The 23210-nt window shown below is 47.0% G+C and overlaps 2 protein-coding genes across 2 annotated transcripts in view; one reads left to right on the forward strand and one right to left on the reverse strand.

Annotated features, from left to right (window-relative positions):
* The window catches only part of LOC133556920 (piwi-like protein 2), an 8357-nt gene extending 7690 nt beyond the window's left edge, over positions 1-667 (forward strand). The window contains exon 7 of the mRNA XM_061907273.1: positions 589-667. Coding sequence (XP_061763257.1) covers positions 589-667 — 79 coding nt within the window. The remainder of the gene's footprint in view (positions 1-588) is intronic.
* Positions 1-23210, reverse strand: part of LOC133556840 (cytoplasmic tRNA 2-thiolation protein 1) — a 627421-nt gene that overhangs the window by 249763 nt on the left and 354448 nt on the right. The gene's annotated exons all lie outside the window — the stretch shown is intronic.

Genomic DNA, 23210 nt, shown 5'->3' on the forward strand with positions numbered 1-23210 from the left:
CTCAGTAGAAGCATTTAAGTCTCACCTTAAAACTCATTTGTATACTCTAGCCTTTAAATAGACTCCCTTTTTAGACCAGTTGATCTGCCGTTTCTTTTCTTTTTCTCCTATGTCCCACTCTCCCTTGTGGAGGGGGTCCGGTCCGATCCGGTGGCCATGTACTGCTTGCCTGTGTATCGGCTGGGGACATCTCTGCGCTGCTGATCCGCCTCCGCTTGGGATGGTTTCCTGCTGGCTCCGCTGTGAACGGGACTCTCGCTGCTGTGTTGGATCCGATTTGGACTGGACTCTCGCGACTGTGTTGGATCCATTATGGATTGAACTTTCACAGTATCATTGTTAGACCCGCTCGACATCCATTGCTTTCCTCCTCTCCAAGGTTCTCATAGTCATCATTGTCACCGACGTCCACTGGGTGTGAGTTTTCCTTGCCCTTATGTGGGCCTACCGAGGATGTCGTAGTGGTTTGTGCAGCCCTTTGAGACACTAGTGATCTAGGGCTATATAAGTAAACATTGATTGATTGATATTGTGAAACACAACATGCATCAACGGCACGTGAGAAGGAAAGATATGGTGTTGGCTCAGAAGTTTGAGGGTGCACGGCCTGGTGTGCGGCTCCTCCTCTGATGCCGGCAACTTTCAAAAGCATGAATTCACCTTCTAGGAGAAGCTAATTCCACAAAGTTTCCCCAAGAAAAAAGGAGGGAACATTATAGCTGTCACTCTGACGCCGCATGTACCATCTCTGCATGTTCTGGTGTCAGCGTGAGGCTGCAGGCGGTCTGGCGGACACTCGGGCCGTGATTGGCCGCTTCTAGTGGCCGTGGGAGTTGATATTTCGGGAGGAAGCACACAAATGGGATTAGCTCATAATTGACATGTTTACTGAGGTATTTATAGCTTCTGTGTGACTGGAAACTGGGTGATGAGGCAACGACGGTTACATCGTGTTGGGGCCACTCCACCTAATCATAGCAGCAAATACAAGTCATAAATAAATGCAGGATAGAAATAGCTGTAAAATATGTTTTATTAAATGTAGTGTCCTGCACATTGATCTGATTGTATGTATAATAAGTCAAATTTAAAGTAGGGCTACCCAAACTTTTTAACTGGCGAGGCCACATTAGGTTACAAAAATCAATTTGTGTTTATATATACCGTATTTCCTTGAATTGCCGCCGGGTATATAGTATGCACCTGTCTAGAATTACTGTCGGGTCAAACTTGTTTCGCAAAATATTATTTTTATTATCGCATGTCTACAATTTCCGCCGGGTCAAACTCGTTTCGCCAAATAATTAGCATATGCCTAGAATTTCCGCAGGGTCAAACTCGTCACGTCACGAGTGACACTTCACCTGTCATCATTTTCAAAATGGAGGAGGCTGATTTCAATCATTTAAAATCACATAAAGGGAAGAAGATTAAGAGCTATTCCGTAGGATTTAAGGTCCAAGCTATTGAATATGCTAAAAAGAACAGTAAGCAGCTATGTTTTATTAATATACCGTAGCTGCGTGTGTCAAATATGAGTCACTAAATCACTCCCGCCTCCTGGTGGTAGAGGGCGCTAGTGATCCTTCTTGCGACTACTCGGCTGCAGAAGAAGGGGAGTTTAGCTCGGTTGGTAGAGTGGCCGTGCCAGCAACTTGAGGGTTGCAGGTTCGATTCCCGCTTACGCCATCCTAGTCACTGCCGTTGTGTCCTTGAGCAAGACACTTACCCACCTGCTCCCAGTGCCACCCACACTGCTTTAAATGTAACTTAGAAATTGGGTTTCACTATGTAAAGCGCTTTAAGTCACTATAGAAAAGCGCTATATAAATATAATTCATTTCACTAATTCACAAGAAGTGACAACAAGCAGCAAGTGTTTATTTTTTCTTCTCGCTTGCACTTTTAACATGGAGGATTACATATTTAAAATAAAACCGTTTTCTAAACTGGACTTTCAATCGAAGCAAGAGATAATAATGGAAGATCTCCATCGAGACAGAGAGACTTAAAACTGAAGAAAGATAAGGAAGACTTCTATAAACAAGTTATCGATGCTTTTGATCAGAAGGAGCTGGCATGGACTCCATTTATAAGTAAAGGTAAGGTTTTTTTTTACTAAATGTGCTTTTCATGATGGTATCCTTACATCACACTCAAATGTATAAGCACAGGCCTAAATTTACCGCATGTCTTTGGTAAGCGCCGGAGTGAGAAGAGGTCTTAAAGTAATTAGCACCCAGGCGGTAATTCAAGGAAATACGGTAAGTTTAAAAGCTCCAGCTGCTCCTGTGGGAGACTGACTGTTTTATGGGTGCCAACCCTGCAGAACTAGGGTCACACCTGGAAAAAAAAAGTCTGGACACACCACTGGAAGTGTGCAAAAGTGTGCAGCCCAATGTGCAAGCATTCTTCTTTCAGTTTGCGTGTACACCGCCACAAAATGCTGTCACAGTTTGCACGCACTTGCTGAGCCTGGTAGGCATGCAGCTGGTAGAGCCCTGTCTTATTCTCCCGTTGGTAGTCGTGGGCGCTGGACTACCCAACATGTGTTGCACTCTGGAAATACTGTGACAAAGTATTTAATCAGCCAGCGATTGTGCGAGTCCTCCGCTTAAAATGCTGATGGAGGTCTGCAATTTTCATCATAGGTACACTTCAACTGTGGGACAGAATGTGAAAGGAAAACACAGGAAATCACATTGTAGGATTTTTAAAGAATGCATTTATAGATTCCTGCGTCAACTAAGTATTTGATCGCCTGCAAAATAGCAAGACTTCTGGATCTCGCAAACCTTTAACTTCTTCTGTCCTCCACTTGTCTCCTGTTTGAACTGGTTATCTGAGCATGGACTTCATTTATAAGTAAAGGTAAGACCATAATAATGTTTTTTTTATTAAATGTGCTTTTCATGATGGTATCCTTACATCACACTCAAATTTATAAGCGCAGGTCTAAATTTACTGCATGCCTTTGGTAACAGTGTTGTGTCGTTCGCGAACGATTTGTTCCAACGAAGGAATCTTTTGAGTGAACGTACTGAACCCAATCACTTCATGAACTGATTCGTTCCTTTCTCAGTTGAGTTGAGCGACCATGCCGGTGTGAGTGGAACTGGCGCTTTCTGTGACCCACTGAACCTTTGTCGTTCATTGTGTGCTGAGGGCTTGTGTCGTTGTCGTTGGCGAACTGACACACACCGAGATCTGCCGCTGGGGAAGCTGTTACTGACTGACTCATGATTCCCCGACCTGCACACAGAACTGCTGCTGCAGAAGTGACTCGGTGAACACATTTTTTGAACGAATCAATTTAAGGAACTGATTCTAGTGATTCAGTACAGTCAAAAGAACTGCCGATCTCAGCACTATTTGGTAAACGCCGGAGTGAGAAGAGGTTTTAAATTAATTAGCGCCCCGGTGGCAATTCAAGGAAATACGGTAGCTGCGATTGTCGTGTTTCCTCCGATGCAGGAAACAAACATGAACGGCGTAGAGGTAAGATTAAGCTTTCTTTAATAAATTAACCGCAGAACAAAAATACAAAACTGCGGACGCTAGTGAGCGTGGAGCTAAACAACACCAAAATGTGAGAAACGGGGAATGCTAGTGTGTACAAAGATCAGTAGAGCGAGGAGAAAACCAGGAGAATGTAACTGTTGCCTGTAGCACACATTGACCCAGCGACTAATGCTGGGTGACAGGAAACTATAAAGGGGAGGGATTAACCAACAATCAATCAATCAATGTTTATTTATATAGCCCCAAATCACAAATGTCTCAAAGGACTGCACAAATCATTACGACTACAACATCCTCGGAAGAACCCACAAAAGGGCAAGGAAAACTCACACCCGGTGGGCAGGGAGAATTCACATCCAGTGGGACGCCAGTGACAATGCTGACTATGAGAAACCTTGGAGAGGACCTCAGATGTGGGCAACCCCCCCGCCCCCTCTAGGGGACCGAAAGCAATGGATGTCGAGCGGGTCTAACATGATACTGTGAAAGTTCAATCCATAGTGGCTCCAAGACAGCAGCGAGAGTCCCGTCCACAGGAAACCATCTCAAGCGGATCAGCAGCGTAGAGATGTCCCCAACCGATACAGGCGAGCGGTCCATCCTGGGTCCCGACGAGCGGTCCATCGAAACACTTGTTGGGAACACTAATTGCAAGACTAAGACAGGTGAGGAGAATCAGTGCCCATGGCAACCAACAGAAAACAGGGAAAGAGGGTGCACCTAGGAAACAGACTAACACAAAAACTACCAAACCCAAATCATGCCATGACCCGGGTGACGGATCATGACAGTCTCACCACATCTGTCAATGCGTATTCAAACTTGCAACCGTGTGAGGAGGAACTCAGAAAAGGGGAGCCTAGCTCGCGTGCAGTGGGTTGGACACCCTCGGTCTAGGGACTCGTTTCCACTCCAAGCCTGAAGTCTTGATCCCTTTTCCAAAGCTAACCATGTGCCCAATCTTTGTCCAGCTGAGTGCCAATTGGCAAGTCACCCCCCCCCCCCCCCCCTCTGTTTATGTTACATCTGACTGATATCTCTTTGAGAGGCTGTGGTGGGTTGGGTGTGATGTCATTTTCTATACTGCACAGCCTTTCAGGGTCTGGGCTCGCATGACATGAAGGGTGAGACAGCTACACGTGCACCATGACATGAAGGGTGAGACAGCTACAGGTGCACCATGACATGAAGGGTGAGACAGCTACAGGTGCACCATGACATGAAGGGTGAGACAGCTACACGTGCACCATGACATGAAGGGTGAGACAGCTACACGTGCACCATGACATGAAGGGTGAGACAGCTACAGGTGCACCATGACATGAAGGGTGAGACAGCTACACGTGCACCATGACATGAAGGGTGAGACAGCTACACGGGCACCATGACATGAAGGGTGAGACAGCTACACGTGCACCATGACATGAAGGGTGAGACAGCTACAGGTGCACCATGACATGAAGGGTGAGACAGCTACACGTGCACCATGACATGAAGGGTGAGACAGCTACACGTGCACCATGACATGAAGGGTGAGACAGCTACACGTGCACCATGACATGAAGGGTGAGACAGCTACACGTGCACCATGACATGAAGGGTGAGACAGCTACACGTGCACCATGACATGAAGGGTGAGACAGCTACACGTGCACCATGACATGAAGGGTGAGACAGCTACACGTGCACCATGACATGAAGGGTGAGACAGCTACACGTGCACCATGACATGAAGGGTGAGACAGCTACACGTGCACCATGACATGAAGGGTGAGACAGCTACACGTGCACCATGACATGAAGGGTGAGACAGCTACACGTGCACCATGACATGAAGGGTGAGACAGCTACACGTGCACCATGACATGAAGGGTGAGACAGCTACACGTGCACCATGACATGAAGGGTGAGACAGCTACACGTGCACCATGACATGAAGGGTGAGACAGCTACATGTGCACCATGACATGAAGGGTGAGACAGCTACACGTGCACCATGACATGAAGGGTGAGACAGCTACACGGGCACCATGACATGAAGGGTGAGACAGCTACACGTGCACCATGACATGAAAGGTGAGACAGCTACACGTGCACCATGACATGAAGGGTGAGACAGCTACACGTGCACCATGACATGAAGGGTGAGACAGCTACAGGTGCACCATGACATGAAGGGTGAGACAGCTACACGTGCACCATGACATGAAGGGTGAGACAGCTACACGTGCACCATGACATGAAGGGTGAGACAGCTACACGTGCACCATGACATGAAGGGTGAGACAGCTACACGTGCACCATGACATGAAGGGTGAGACAGCTACACGGGCACCATGACATGAAGGGTGAGACAGCTACACGGGCACCATGACATGAAGGGTGAGACAGCTACACGTGCACCATGACATGAAGGGTGAGACAGCTACACGTGCACCATGACATGAAGGGTGAGACAGCTACAGGTGCACCATGACATGAAGGGTGAGACAGCTACACGGGCACCATGACATGAAGGGTGAGACAGCTACACGTGCACCATGACATGAAGGGTGAGACAGCTACACGTGCACCATGACATGAAGGGTGAGACAGCTACACGTGCACCATGACATGAAGGGTGAGACAGCTACACGTGCACCATGACATGAAGGGTGAGACAGCTACACGTGCACCATGACATGAAGGGTGAGACAGCTACACGTGCACCATGACATGAAGGGTGAGACAGCTACACGTGCACCGTGACATGAAGGGTGAGACAGCTACACGTGCACCATGACATGAAGGGTGAGACAGCTACAGGTGCACCATGACATGAAGGGTGAGACAGCTACACGTGCGCCATGACATGAAGGGTGAGACAGCTACAGGTGCACCATGACATGAAGGGTGAGACAGCTACACGTGCACCATGACATGAAGGGTGAGACAGCTACAGGTGCACCATGACATGAAGGGTGAGACAGCTACAGGTGCACCATGACATGAAGGGTGAGACAGCTACACGTGCACCATGACATGAAGAGTGAGACAGCTACACGTGTACCATGACATGAAGGGTGAGACAGCTACACGGGCACCATGACATGAAGGGTGAGACAGCTACACGTGCACCATGACATGAAGGGTGAGACAGCTACACGTGCACCATGACATGAAGAGTGAGACAGCTACACGTGCACCATGACATGAAGGGTGAGACAGCTACACGTGCACCATGACATGAAGGGTGAGACAGCTACACGTGCACCATGACATGAAGGGTGAGACAGCTACACGTGCACCATGACATGAAGGGTGAGACAGCTACACGGGCACCATGACATGAAGGGTGAGACAGCTACAGGTGCACCATGACATGAAGGGTGAGACAGCTACACGTGCACCATGACATGAAGGGTGAGACAGCTACACGTGCACCATGACATGAAGGGTGAGACAGCTACACGTGCACCATGACATGAAGGGTGAGACAGCTACACGGGCACCATGACATGAAGGGTGAGACAGCTACACGTGCACCATGACATGAAGGGTGAGACAGCTACAGGTGCACCATGACATGAAGGGTGAGACAGCTACACGTGCACCATGACATGAAGGGTGAGACAGCTACACGTGCACCATGACATGAAGGGTGAGACAGCTACACGTGCACCATGACATGAAGGGTGAGACAGCTACACGGGCACCATGACATGAAGGGTGAGACAGCTACACGTGCACCATGACATGAAGGGTGAGACAGCTACAGGTGCACCATGAAATGAAGGGTGAGACAGCTACAGGTGCACCATGACATGAAGGGTGAGACAGCTACACGTGCACCATGAAATGAAGGGTGAGACAGCTACAGGTGCACCATGACATGAAGGGTGAGACAGCTACAGGTGCACCATGACATGAAGGGTGAGACAGCTACACGTGCACCATGACATGAAGGGTGAGACAGCTACACGTGCACCATGACATGAAGGGTGAGACAGCTACACGTGCACCATGACATGAAGGGTGAGACAGCTACACGTGCACCATGACATGAAGGGTGAGACAGCTACACGTGCACCATGACATGAAGGGTGAGACAGCTACACGGGCACCATGACATGAAGGGTGAGACAGCTACACGTGCACCATGACATGAAGGGTGAGACAGCTACACGTGCACCATGACATGAAGGGTGAGGCAGCTACATGTGCACCATGACATGAAGGGTGAGACAGCTACACGTGCACCATGACATGAAGGGTGAGACAGCTACACGGGCACCATGACATGAAGGGTGAGACAGCTACATGTGCACCATGACATGAAGGGTGAGAGAGCTACACGTGCACCATGACATGAAGGGTGAGACAGCTACACGTGCACCATGACATGAAGGCTGAGACAGCTACACGTGCACCATGACATGAAGGGTGAGACAGCTACACGGGCACCATGACATGAAGGGTGAGACAGCTACATGTGCACCATGACATGAAGGGTGAGAGAGCTACACGTGCACCATGACATGAAGGGTGAGACAGCTACACGTGCACCATGACATGAAGGGTGAGACAGCTACACGTGCACCATGACATGAAGGGTGAGACAGCTACAGGTGCACCATGACATGAAGGGTGAGACAGCTACAGGTGCACCATGACATGAAGGGTGAGACAGGTACAGGTGCACCATGACATGAAGGGTGAGACAGCTACATGTGCACCATGACATGAAGGGTGAGACAGCTACAGGTGCACCATGACATGAAGGGTGAGACAGCTACACGGGCACCATGACATGAAGGCTGAGACAGCTACACGTGCACCATGACATGAAGGGTGAGACAGCTACACGTGCACCATGACATGAAGGGTGAGACAGGTACAGGTGCACCATGACATGAAGGGTGAGACAGCTACAGGTGCACCATGACATGAAGGGTGAGACAGCTACACGTGCACCATGACATGAAGGGTGAGACAGCTACACGTGCACCATGACATGAAGGGTGAGACAGGTACAGGTGCACCATGACATGAAGGGTGAGACAGCTACAGGTGCACCATGACATGAAGGGTGAGACAGCTACACGTGCACCATGACATGAAGGGTGAGACAGCTACACGGGCACCATGACATGAAGGGTGAGACAGCTACATGTGCACCATGACATGAAGGGTGAGACAGCTACACGTGCACCATGACATGAAGGGTGAGACAGCTACACGTGCACCATGACATGAAGGGTGAGACAGCTACACGGGCACCATGACATGAAGGGTGAGACAGCTACACGTGCACCATGACATGAAGGGTGAGACAGCTACACGGGCACCATGACATGAAGGGTGAGACAGCTACACGTGCACCATGACATGAAGGGTGAGAGAGCTACACGTGCACCATGACATGAAGGGTGAGACAGCTACAGGTGCACCATGACATGAAGGCTGAGACAGCTACACGTGCACCATGACATGAAGGGTGAGACAGCTACAGGTGCACCATGACATGAAGGGTGAGACAGCTACACGTGCACCATGACATGAAGGGTGAGACAGCTACACGGGCACCATGACATGAAGGGTGAGACAGCTACAGGTGCACCATGACATGAAGGGTGAGACAGCTACACGTGCACCATGACATGAAGGGTGAGACAGCTACACGTGCACCATGACATGAAGGGTGAGACAGCTACACGTGCACCATGACATGAAGAGTGAGACAGCTACACGTGCACCATGACATGAAGGGTGAGACAGGTACAGGTGCACCATGACATGAAGGGTGAGACAGCTACACGTGCACCATGACATGAAGGGTGAGACAGCTACACGTGCACCATGACATGAAGGGTGAGACAGCTACACGTGCACCATGACATGAAGAGTGAGACAGCTACACGTGCACCATGACATGAAGAGTGAGACAGCTACACGTGCACCATGACATGAAGGGTGAGACAGCTACACGTGCACCATGACATGAAGAGTGAGACAGCTACACGTGCACCATGACATGAAGAGTGAGACAGCTACACGTGCACCATGACATGAAGGGTGAGACAGGTACAGGTGCACCATGACATGAAGGGTGAGACAGCTACACGTGCACCATGACATGAAGGGTGAGACAGCTACACGTGCACCATGACATGAAGGGTGAGACAGCTACACGTGCACCATGACATGAAGAGTGAGACAGCTACACGTGCACCATGACATGAAGAGTGAGACAGCTACACGTGCACCATGACATGAAGGGTGAGACAGCTACACGTGCACCATGACATGAAGAGTGAGACAGCTACACGTGCACCATGACATGAAGGGTGAGACAGCTACACGTGCACCATGACATGAAGAGTGAGACAGCTACACGTGCACCATGACATGAAGGGTGAGACAGCTACAGGTGCACTATGACATGAAGGGTGAGACAGCTACAGGTGAACATACAGACAACAAACTATTCACACCTTCAGGAAATAAAGGACCTTTTCACACTTGAGTCCTCAGTCTGCATGAAGGACGTCTGACCCCCAAACTTTGGTTCGATTCCGTGAAGACAAGTGTACAGTCCGGGTCTGCTGGTCGAGGTGGTCTTGGGCACAGCTCGGGTGTGTGGTGGAATACGTTCCTTAATCCGAATGAACCAGAACAATCTTTATTTAAAGCATTTAAGCAATCTTCTGCCCTCAAATCTTCTGGTACAATTGTGTCGAACTCAAGGTCAGAGAGCCAGAACTGGGCCACCAGGTCACCTCATTTATGTGGCCTGACATTTCATTGAATGTGACCTAGCACAACATCTAAAATGGTCTGTGACGTCATTTAACCTTGTCCGTCAGTCATTTAATGTAGTCGTCACATCATTTATGTGGCCTACAACATCATTGAAGTGGTCTGATAATGTGGTTCATTACATAATTCATGGGGTCTGTCAGTTAATTAATGTGGCCTGTCATGTCATTCAAGGTGGCCTACCACATCATTTAAGTGATCTAACACAGTGGTCCATTACATAATTCATGTGGCCCATCATGTCATTCAATGTGGCCTACAACATCATTAAAGTGGTATGATAATGTGGTTCATTACATAATTCATGTGGCCCGCCATTTCATTCAAGGTGGCCTACCACATTATTGAAGTAGTCTGATAATGTGGTCCATCACATAATTCACGGGGTCCATCATGTCATTGAAAGTGGCCTACCACATCATTAAAGTGGTCCGATAATGTGGTCCATTACATAATTCATGTGGTCCATCATGTCATTCAAAGTGGCCTACCACGTCATTGAAGTGGTCTGATAATGTTGTCCATTACATAATTCATGTGGCCCATCATGTCATTCAATGTGGCCTACCACATCATTGAAGTGGTCTGATAATGTGGTCCATTACATAATTCATGTGGCCCATCAAGTCATTCAAATTGGCCTACCACATCATTAAAGTGGTCTGATAATGTGGTCCATTACATAATTTATGTTGTCTGTCAGTTCTTTTATGTGGCCCATCATGTCATTCAAGGTGGCCTATCACATCATTGAAGTGGTCTGTCACGTCAATAAAGTGGTCTGATAATGTGGTCCATTACATAATACAGGTGGTCTGTCAGTTCATATATTATTGCCCGCCATGGCATTCAAAGTGGCCTACCAGATCATTTAAGTGATCTAATACAGTGGTCCATTACATAATTCATGTGGCCCATCATGTCATTCAAAGTGGCCTACCACATCATTAAAGTGGTCTGATAATGTGGTCCATTACATAATTCATGGGGTCTGTCAGGTAATTGAAGTGGCCCGTCATGTCATTCAAGGTGGCCTACCACATCATTTAAGCAATCTAATAATGTGGTTCATTACATAATTCATGTGGCCCATCATGTCATTCAATGTGGCCTACCACATCATTAAAGTGGTCCGATAATGTGATTCATTACATAATTCATGTGGTCCATCATGTCATTCAAGGTGGCCTACCACAAAATTAAAGTGGTCCGATAATGTGGTCCATTACATAATTCATGTGGTCCATCATGTCATTCAAGGTGGCCTACCACATCATTAAAGTGGTCCGATAATGTGGTTCATTACATAATTCATGTGGTCGGTCAGTTCATTAATGTGGCCCGTCATGTCATTCAAGGTGGCCTACCATATAAATTGATGTTGTCCGTCACATCATTTATGTGGCCTGCTATGTCAATGAATGTTATTTAACGAGGCCTGCCATGTCATTAAAGTGGTCGGTCACAATATTAACGTGGTCCGCCACTGTAATTAAGGTGGCCCTGTGTGGGCAGCCATAATTATGAGGTGGCTGACCCTCAGTAAAAATGAGTGTAACTCCCCTGCTTTAGTTACTCTTTCATAAATCCCAGCATTTTAACTTTTGTGGTTCACAGTGGACAACATTTACTTTTTGCACCTTCAGAGCGGCCCAGAGAGCACATTTATCATCATCAAGTTGTTTATTGATTAAAACAAAGAGTCCTATTGGACCTTGGGGGAGGTGTGTTTTCTGCAAAGTGTTGTTTTAGATCTCAAACATTTCTGGCCGTGTGTTGAATCCAGGAGGAAACATCGGCTTCAAACTCCGGCTTTGTCAGTCAAACCAACTTCCTGGAAGATTGTGAGTTCCTCAGCATCTCTGAGGACTCAAATTCCTGATTGAAAGGACAATAAGAATATTTTCATCCGTGGTGTAACAATTGATCGAAATAGCGATTGACCGATTTGTATTTCTAAATTTCAAGTAGATCAGTCTGTGCTCTTCAGGTCTGCCTTCCGGAAGATGGGTATCGAGCCCAGATTGTTTTAAAAGGGAATCTGTCACGGGGGTAAAACGGGTGGACCCAAATGCAGTAAAGACAAGCTGAATTAGTGTTCAAGGGTTATTATTATTATTAAAACCTGAGGGAAAGGAGGCAGCTTGTAGTCCTGGGCTTTGCAGTCCAGGAGAGCACACTGTGGCTAGCAAACTGAGGCTAGCAGGCCGAGGCTAGCAGGCCGAAGCTAGGAGGCTGTGGCTAGCAGTCTGAGGCTAGCAGGCCGAGGCTAGCAGGCCGTGGCTAGCAGGCCGAGGCTAGCAGGCCGAAGCTAGGAGGCTGTGGCTAGCAGTCTGAGGCTAGCAGGCCGAGGCTAGCAGGCCGTGGCTAGCAGGCCGAGGCTAGCAGGTCGTGGCTAGCAGGCCGAGGCTAGCAGGCCGAGGCTAGCAGGCCGAAGCTAGGAGGCCGAAGCTAGGAGGCTGTGGCTAGCAGTCTGAGGCTAGCAGGCCGAGGCTAGCAGGTCGTGGCTAGCAGGCCGAGGCTAGCAAACTGAGGCTAGCAGGCCGAGGCTAGCAGGCCGAAGCTAGGAGGCTGTGGCTAGCAGTCTGAGGCTAGCAGGCCGAGGCTAGCAGGCCGTGGCTAGCAGGCCGAGGCTAGCAGGCCGAAGCTAGGAGGCTGTGGCTAGCAGTCTGAGGCTAGCAGGCCGAGGCTAGCAGGCCGTGGCTAGCAGGCCGTGGCTAGCAGGCAGAGGCTAGCAGGCCAAGGCTAGCAGGCCGTGGCTAGCAGGCCGAGCCTAGCAGGCCGTGGCTAGCAGGCCGAGGCTAGCAGGCCGTGGCTAGCAGGCCGAGGCTAGCAGGCCGAGGCTAGCAGGTCGTGGCTAGCAGGCCGAGGCTAGCAGGCCGAGGCTAGCAGGCCGAGGCTAGCAGGCCGAGGCTAGCAGGTCGTGGCTAGCAGGCCGAGGCTAGCAGGCCGAGGCTAGCAGGCCGAGGCTAGCAGGCCAAGGCTAGCAGGCACACACGGCAGGTAGGGAACTGAAGGCAGAGGAAAAAACACGGGTAAGATGAGGAGCCAAAAAAGACAAAAATAGCAGGTTTGCAAGATTATCAAAGTTGCTACAATTCTAGGACCTTTAAATGACCTCCTTTTTAGACCAGTTGATCTGCCGCTTCTTTTCTTTCTCCTATGTCCCCCCCCCTCCCTTGTGGAGGGGGTCCGGTCCGATGACCATGGATGAAGTACTGGCTGTCCAGAGTCGAGACCCAGGATGGACCGCTCGTCGGGACCCAGGATGGGGACATCTCTACGCTGCTGATCCGCCTCCGCTTGAGATGGTTTCCTGTGGGTGGGACTTGGATCCGCTTTGAACTGAACTCTCGCGGCTGTGTTGGAGCCACTATGGATTGAACTTTCACAGTATCATGTTAGACCCGCTCGACATCCATTGCTTTCGGTCCCCTAGAGGGGGGGGGGGTTGCCCACATCTGAGGTCCTCTCCAAGGTTTCTCATAGTCAGCATTGTCACTGGCGTCCCATTGGATGTGAATTCTCCCTGCCCACTGGGTGTGAGTTTTCCTTGCCCTTTTGTGGGTTCTTGCGAGGATGTTGTAGTCGTAATGATTTGTGCAGTCCTTTGAGACATTTGTGATTTGGGGCTATATAAATAAACATTGATTGATTGATTGATTGATTGACAAACTGGCGAGAAGCGTCACCAAGTGTAGCAAGGTGAAACGATCTGGCGATCGCGCCGAGTGGAGTCCAAACATTTGTAGGCTGCAGGTGATGAGTTGATGGCAGGCAGGTGAGTGATTAAGGTGCTGGGGTCAGCTGTGCCAGGCTGAGAGCTGAGCCAAGCCTACGCCCAAAACACGCCCAAAGACACACAGAGACAAACAGACACAGACCGACTGTGACAGAATCGATCGATTTTATCGATACTACAAAAAGCAAATGGCAGACTTTATATAAAGTTTAGCACTTTTAATGATAAGGACGTTAAATGTTTGTCTGTTAGAATATTTTGATATAAGTTATCACACAACTCTTATGTTTAAAGGCCGTTGCTATAGTTACTATCTATTGTGTTCTTTTCTGTTTCGTGCAAAGGCACCCAACTTGTTACCTTCCACGGCACTTTGTTTTAGCCCGCTAACAGCCAAGGACTTCAAGGACCTCAACGAAGTTAAGACAACAGCATTTAGACAAAGCGGAGTCAAGGCAACCACAAGGCCCCCAGCACATTCCGTCATGTATTGTACACATATCAAGCTTTGCATGATATGTTTGACCACTCCCTTTAGAGGCGGCCTTAGTGATGTTAACTGAATAAATAGAGGAGCGCTTGGGGCTGTACCTTAGAGCGTGGTGGGAGACTCTAACTGAGTGTGCAGCCCCAGACCTTTCTCCTCATGAGCTAAATTGGACTTTGTCTCCTTTAGCCTGGAAAAATGGCCGTACAGGATGGTAAATGGGTTGTACTTGTATAGCACTTTTCTACCTTCAAGGTACTCAAAGCGCTTTGACACTACTTCCACATTCACACACACATTCACACACACATTCACACACACATTCACACACACATTCACACACACTGAGTATGAGAGGCTACAGAGGCCAAAAAGTCCCATCTTTGCTGTAGTTTAGCCCCTCCTTGTGCGATCATCTTTAAAGATGATCAGTCGATTCCACGAGAAAGAAACAATGACGGAAAAAAAACGGAGAATCGAAGATAAAAAAAAAAACTGAACTGCGGTGCAGCGAAGTTAAACGGATGAAAAAACAGAAAAAGCTCCTAAGACACATTGTTTTAAGAGCAGAAAAGTGACAGCGATGTTTGGCAGCTGCGATTCTGCTGCTTCAGCGTGTTCATCACAGCAGCAGATGCTGTCCGCTTAGGTTGATCTGCCAACAGCAGGAGAGGAGATTGATGGCTTTTGAGAAGCATATAAGGAAGGTGAGACTGTGGTAAGCAGGGATGGCACCTTCTGTCTTCTGAACACTTACTTTGACTTTTAAAATCAACTTTAGTTGACCTATAAAATATTAAACATGATGTGGTGTCTTACAGCTAAATCTAATTATCTAAAGGATCGGAAAAAATATACTGTCGAGGTTTCCTGGTTGTGGTGGGTTCTCCTGACGCCGACAGATCTTCAGGAGTCCGGTAGACAGTTTGAATTGGACAAAAACCCCATGTGGTGGCTTGCTTTCCAGAAAAATATGTTTGACTTTCCAGTCCGGCGTGTCTCTCTCTGTGTGTGTCCGTGCGTCTGCTCGACAGCAAGTCCAACAAGGTGTTTCGGTGCCGGCTGCTGCTAATAAGGGCGACATGTGATTACATAACCAGCTCCAGCTGGGCAATCCACTCACCTGCCATTGGCTTCGAGGCCGGTCCTTATACATCCTGCTCAGAGGCACGTTCTCCTCCACAAATAATGTATTGTGTCATTATTTGTTTTTATTAACCACTTTAAGGGGACCTATAATGATTCCAATCTACATTCCACAAACTTCCTTGTGGTTTGGATCCCCTGATCTAGACCAGATCTAGATTTTCGACATTTTCCAAGCCTGTCTCCACTCAAGATGATCTCCTGCTGGCCCCACAATGGACTGGACTCTCACTTCACTATTATGTTTGATCCACAATGGACTGGACTCTCACTTCACTATTATGTTTGATCCACAATGGACTGGACTCTCACTATTATGTTAGATCCACTATAGACTGGACTCTCACTATTATGTTAGATCCACTATGGACTGGACTCTCACTATTATGTTAGATCCACTATGGACTGGACTCTCACTATTATGTTAGATCTACTATGGACTGGACTCTCACTATTATGTTAGATCCACTATGGACTGGACTCTCACTATTATGTTAGATCCACTATGGACTGGACTTTCACACTATTATGTTAGATCCACTATGGACTGGACTCTCACACTATTATGTTAGATCCACTATGGACTGGACTCTCACACTATTATGTTAGATCCACTATGGACTGGACTCTCACACTATTATGTTAGATCCACTATGGACTGGACTCTCACTATTATGTTAGATCCACTATGGACTGGACTCTCACTATTATGTTAGATCCACTATGGACTGGACTCTCACACTATTATTTTAGATCCATTATGGACTGGACTCTCACACTATTGACTAGAGCCACTCCACATTCATTGCACCAGTTGCCTAGGTTGGGGGGGTCCCCACATCTGTAGTCCCCTCCAAGGTTTCTACTTGTCATCCCATTGGGTTGAGTTTTTTCTTGCTCTGATGTGGGATCTGAGCCCAGGACGTTGTTGTGGCTTGTGCAGCCCTTTGAGACACTTGTGATTAAGGGCTATATAAGTAAACACTGATTGATTGATAGATTGATTGATTGATTGATGGATTGATGTCTCCCGAACAAGCAAAAGAGAGCAAGTTCTCCTGCCTTCAGAGACTAAATAGTTTTAAATGTGATTGCAAATGGTTGGCTGTCTTTGATTGGCTGTCCAAGGTGTGCAAAGTCAGCTGCAATAGGCTCCGCCCACCCGTGACCCTAATGAGGACAAGTGGTATAGAGAAAGGATGGATGGATTTGTTACAGGAAAATATCTGGAAGACATCACGGGGATTTATTTGTCCTTACAGACTGTTCTTTTCAAAGTGACACACACTAACACACACTCCGTGTTCATGTTCACAATGCAGGCAAACAATGAAAAGGCTTTGAGGCGAGAACATGTGTTACTTGAGTCTGGGTGGGCGGGACCTGACCACCAGCTTAGAGGGAAAAACAGCCTGGAGATAAAAGTATGCATCAACTTATCCACGTCTGTTGGGAACAGAAATCGTAATCCTGACAAGATTTTGCTCATAAAATGATGGGAAGACAACAGTTAGAGATGTTACCTCAGTAGAAGCATTTAAAGGCATTCAAACGGGGATAGCAGCTCCATTCTATGTGTCATACTTCATCATTTCGTGATATTGCCATATTTTTGCTGAAAGGATTTAGTAGAGAACATCCACGATAAAGTTCGCAACTTTTGGTCGCTGATAAAAAAGCCTTGCCTGTACCGGAAGTAGCAGACGATGTGTGTGTGACATCACGGGTTGTGGAGCTTCTCACATCTGAACATTGTTTACAATCATGGCCACCAGCAGCGAGAGCGATTCGGACCGAGAAAGCGATGATTTCCCCATTAATTTGAGCGAGGATGAAAGATTTGTGGATGAGGAAAGTTAGAGTGAAAGGCTAGAAGAAAAAAGTAATAATAAAAAAAACTTTAAAAAACTAAACAAAAAAAGACAAAGGCAGTGAGAGCGATTCAGATGTTATTAGACACATTTACTAGGATAATTCTGGAAAATCCCTTATCTGCTTATTGTGTTACTAGTGTTTTAGTGAGATTAAATAGTACCTGAAGTCAGAGGGGTGTGGCCACGGGTGTGTTGACGCCGGAGTCTCTGAGGGAAGTCACGGCAGCCGCATGAACAGAGCAAGCTCCGCTGATGTCTCCGGTAAGAGCAGAGTTTTTACCACAATTTTCTCACTGAAAATTGCCAGTTGACATGTAGTCGGGACCCATGTTCGCTTGACCGCTCTGATCCATAGTAAAGCTTCATCTTCGGGAATTTTAAACAAGGAAACACCGTGGGTTTGTGTGGCTAAAGACTAAAAGCTTCCCACCTGCATCATTCTTCTTTGATGTCTCCATTATTAATTGAACAAATTGCAAAATATTCAGCAACACAGATGTCCAAAATACTGTGTAATTATGCGACTAAAGCTGACTACTTATAGCTTGGATCGGGTGAAAATAATGTCTGATAGAACCCGAGACGTCAAACGCACGCGTCAACATAGCCAACGTTTTCAACACGACACTTTGCAGGAAATATAAAATTACAATTTAGTAAACTAAAGCGGCCGTATTGCCATGTGTTGCAATGTTAATATTTCATCATTGATATATAAACTATCAGACTGTGTGGTCGCTAGTAGTGGCTTTCAGTAGGCCTTTAAGTCCCGAATTAAAACTCATTGATATACTCTGGCCTTCAAATAGATCCCACTTTTAGACCAGTTGATCTGCTGTCTCTTTCCTGCTCTGCCACCCTCCCCTGCATGGAGTGGTTACTATTTGACCACAGATGACGCGCTGGCTGTTCAAAGTCAGGTGGAGCACTCATCTGTGCATCAGTTGGGGACGTCTCTGCACGGTTGACCTGTCTCCACTAGGGATGGTCTCCTGCTGGACCTACTATGGACTGGACTCTCACTATTATGTTAGATCCACTATGGACTGGATTCTCACTATTATGTTGGATCCACTATGGACTGGACTCTCACTATTATGTTAGATCCACTATGGACTGGACTCTCACTATTATGTTAGATCCACTATGGACTGGACTCTCACTATTATGTTAGATCCACTATGGACGGGACTCTCACACTATTATGTTAGATCCACTATGGACGGGACTCTCACACTATTATGTTAGATCCACTATGGACTGGACTCTCACTATTATGTTAGATCCACTATGGACTGGACTCTCACTATTATGTTAGATCCACTATGGACGGGACTCTCACACTATTATGTTAGATCCACTATGGACTGGACTCTCACTATTATGTTAGATCCACTATGGACTGGACTCTCACTATTATGTTAGATCCACTATGGACTGGACTCTCACTATTATGTTAGATCCACTATGGACTGGATTCTCACTATTATGTTAGATCCACTATGGACTGGACTCTCATTATTATGTTAGATCCACTATGGACTGGACTCTCACTATTATGTTAGATCCACTATGGACTGGACTCTCACTATTATGTTAGATCCACTATGGACTGGACTCTCACTATTATGTTAGATCCACTATGGACTGGACTCTCACTACTATGTTAGATCCACTATGGACTGGACTCTCACTATTATGTTAGATCCACTATGGACTGGACTCTCACTATTATGTTAGATCCACTATGGACTGGACTCTCACTATTATGTTAGATCCACTATGGACTGGACTCACACTATTATGTTAGATCCACTATGGACTGGACTCTCACTATTATGTTAGATCCACTATGGACTGGACTCTCACTATTATGTTAGATCCACTATGGACTGGACTCTCACTATTATGTTAGATCCACTATGGACTGGACTCTCACACTATTATGTTAGATCCACTATGGACTGGACTCTCACTATTATGTTAGATCCACTATGGACTGGACTCTCACACTATTATGTTAGATCCACTATGGACTGGACTCTCACTATTATGTTAGATCCACTATGGACTGGACTCTCACTCTTATGTTAGATCCACTATGGACTGGACTCACACTATTATGTTAGATCCACTATGGACTGGACTCTCACTATTATGTTAGATCCACTATGGACTGGACTCTCACTATTATGTTAGATCCACTATGGACTGGACTCTCACACTATTATGTTAGATCCACTATGGACTGGACTCTCACTATTATGTTAGATCCACTATGGACTGGACTCTCACACTATTATGTTAGATCCACTATGGACTGGACTCTCACTATTATGTTAGATCCACTATGGACTGGACTCTCACTATTATGTTAGATCCACTATGGACTGGACTCTCACTATTATGTTAGATCCACTATGGACTGGACTCTCACACTATTATGTTAGATCCACTATGGACTGGACTCTCACTATTATGTTAGATCCACTATGGACTGGACTCTCACTATTATGTTAGATCCACTATGGACTGGACTCTCACAGTATCAACTACTGTACATCAGTGTTTTACTGACATACAAAACTCAAACGCAGTGAAGTTGTCACCTTGTGTAAAAGGTAAATAAAAAGAGAATATAATTATTTGAAAATCCTTTTCATCTTAAATTCAACTTAATAGACTGCAAAGACAAGATATTTAATGTTCGAACTGAAAATTGTTGATATTTTTTGCAAATATTAGCTCATTTGGATATTGGTGCCTGCAACATGTTTCAAACAAGCTGGCACAAGTGGCAAAAAAGACTGAGAAAGTTGAGGAATGCTCACCAAACACTTATTTGGAACATCCCACAGGTGAACAGGCTAATTGGGAACAGGTGGGTGCCATGATTGGCTATAAAAGCAGCTTCCATGAAATGTTCACTCATTCACAAACAAGGACGGGGCGAGGGTCACCACTTTGTCAACAAATGCCTGAGCAAATTGTTTAAGAACAACATTTCTCAACCAGCTATTGCAAGGAATGTAGGGATTTCACCATCAACGCTCCGTAATATCATCAAAAGGTTCAGAGAATCTGGAGAAATCACTGCATGATATTACACACCTTTATGCCCTCAGGCGGTACTGCATGAAAAAGCGACATCAGTGTGTAAAGGATATCACCACGTGGGCTCAGGAACACTTCAGAAAACCACTGTCAGTAACTATAGTTTGTCACTACATCTGTAAGTCCAAGTTAAAACTCTACTATGCAAGCCAAAGCCATGTATCAACAACACCCAGGATCGCAGCCGGCTTGGCTGGGCCCGAGATCATCTAAGATGGACTGATGCAGAGTGGAAAAGTGTTCTGTGGTCTGACGAGTCCACATTTCAAGTTGTTTTTGAAATGTATAGAAATGACACCAGGATACACGCCAACCTCCTGAGAACCAGCATTTGTTTTTTTGTATACCACTGCTATTTTGGTATGTGTTTATTTCCTGTTTACATGTCACTTCCACATCGTGTAGAACAAGAGTAGAATGTTTTAAACAAGTCCCTAATTCTGGAAATGTGCGTAATCCAGGACTCCCTTTAAAGGTGGTCTCTGCTGCAGAAGTTAGTCTGGTTCCTGATTGAAGACTCCAGTCGGCTCCAGGGATTGAATTATTATATTTATATAGCGCTTTTCTCAAGTGACTCAAAGTGCTTTACATAGTGAAACCCAATATCTAAGTTACATTTAAAGCAGTGTGGGTGACACTGGGAGCAGGTGGGTAAAGTGTCTTGCCCAAGGACACAACGGCAGTGACTAGGATGGCACAAGCGGGAATCGAACCTGCAACCCTCAAGTTGCTGGCACGGCCACTCTACCAACCGAGCTATGCCGCCGATTAAAAACAGTTTCAGAAAAAGTCATCAAGCCATTTAAAAAAGCATTGTGTAGTTTTAGAGGAGACTGAGGCTCAGATGGGGCTTCACGGTGGCAGAGGGGTTAGTGCGTCTGCCTCACAATACGAAGGTCCTGCAGTCCTGGGTTCAAATCCAGGCTCGGGATCTTTCCGTGTGGAGTTTGCATGTTCTCCCCGTGAATGCGTGGGTTCCCTCCGGGTACGCCGGCTTCCTCCCACCTCCAAAGACATGCACCTGGGGATAGGCCCCTCCCACCTCCAAAGACATGCACCTGGGGATAGGCCCCTCCCACCTCCAAAGACATTCACCTGGGGATAGGCCCCTCCCACCTCCAAAGACATGCACCTGGGGATAGGCCCCTCCCACCTCCAAAGACATGCACCTGGGGATAGGCCCCTCCCACCTCCAAAGACATGCACCTGGGGATAGGCCCCTCCCACCTCCAAAGACATGCACCTGGGGATAGGCCCCTCCCACCTCCAAAGACATGCACCTGGGGATAGGCCCCTCCCACCTCCAGAGACATGCACCTGGGGATAGGCCCCTCCCACCTCCAAAGACATGCACCTAGGGATAGGCCCCTCCCACCTCCAAAGACATGCACCTGGGGATAGGCCCCTCCCACCTCCAAAGACATGCACCTGGGGATAGGTTGATTGGCAACACTAAATGGTCCCTAGTGTGTGAATGTTGTCTGTCTATCTGTGTTGGCCCTGTGATGAGGTGGCGACTTGTCCAGGGTGTACCCCGCCTTCCGCCCGATTGTAGCTGGGATAGGCGCCAGCGCCCCCGCGACCCCAAAAGGGAATAAGTGGTAGAAGATGGATGGATGGATGAGCCTCAGATGAGCTGCCTGATGGTTCTTCTTTCCAAGGTTTGATTGATGACAGAAGCAGTTTCAAAGTTTTCATTTGCATTTTTCACCAGCAAATAATCCAATTTACTGCTTCTGTTGACATATTTTGTTATCCATGTTTATCAGACGCTCCTGACTTCTTTTTGTTCAACTAATTAAAAAGTCGGGTCTTCTTCCAAATTACTTGTTGCTGCCAAAACATTTGTTGTTTGTCTTATTGGACATCGAGGCTTCATTTGTTGTTTGTGGTCCAACGTTTTCTAGGGGAGACAAATAGACTCAGTTTATGAACACATGTGTGTTTCTTATTCACGACAAACACAAACCAGGTTTAATTGGAGATCCTAAATGGTATGTGTGAATGTTTTTTATTTGCCTAAATTCCCAGGATAGACTCCAGTGTACCAGGAACTCTGCAGAGGATTAGCACCGACACAAGAATGAAGGATTTAATATGGCCGGTAGGAGGCCACGGGGAAGACCCAGGACACGTTGGGAAGACTATGTCTCCCGGCTGGCCTGGGAACGCCTCGGGATCCCCCGGGAAGAGCGAGACGAAGTGGCTGAGAATAGGGAAGTCTGAGCATCCCTACTTAGGCTGCTGCCCCCGCAACCCGACCTCGGATAAGTGGAAGAAGATGGATGGATGTTGAAAATGTGTATAAATTAACTACCGTATTTCCTTGAATTGCTGCCAGGGCGCTAATTAATTTAAAACCTCTTCTCACTCCAAAGGCATGTGGTAAATTTAGGCCTGCGCTTATAAATTTGAGTGTGATGTAAGGATACCATCATGAAAAGCACATTTAATAAAAAAAAATGTTATTATGGTCTTACCTTTACTTATAAATGAAGTCCATGCGCAGCTCCTTCTGATCAAAAGC

This window comes from Nerophis ophidion, linkage group LG07 (assembly GCF_033978795.1).
Source record: "Nerophis ophidion isolate RoL-2023_Sa linkage group LG07, RoL_Noph_v1.0, whole genome shotgun sequence".
NCBI classification, from domain to species: domain Eukaryota; kingdom Metazoa; phylum Chordata; class Actinopteri; order Syngnathiformes; family Syngnathidae; genus Nerophis; species Nerophis ophidion.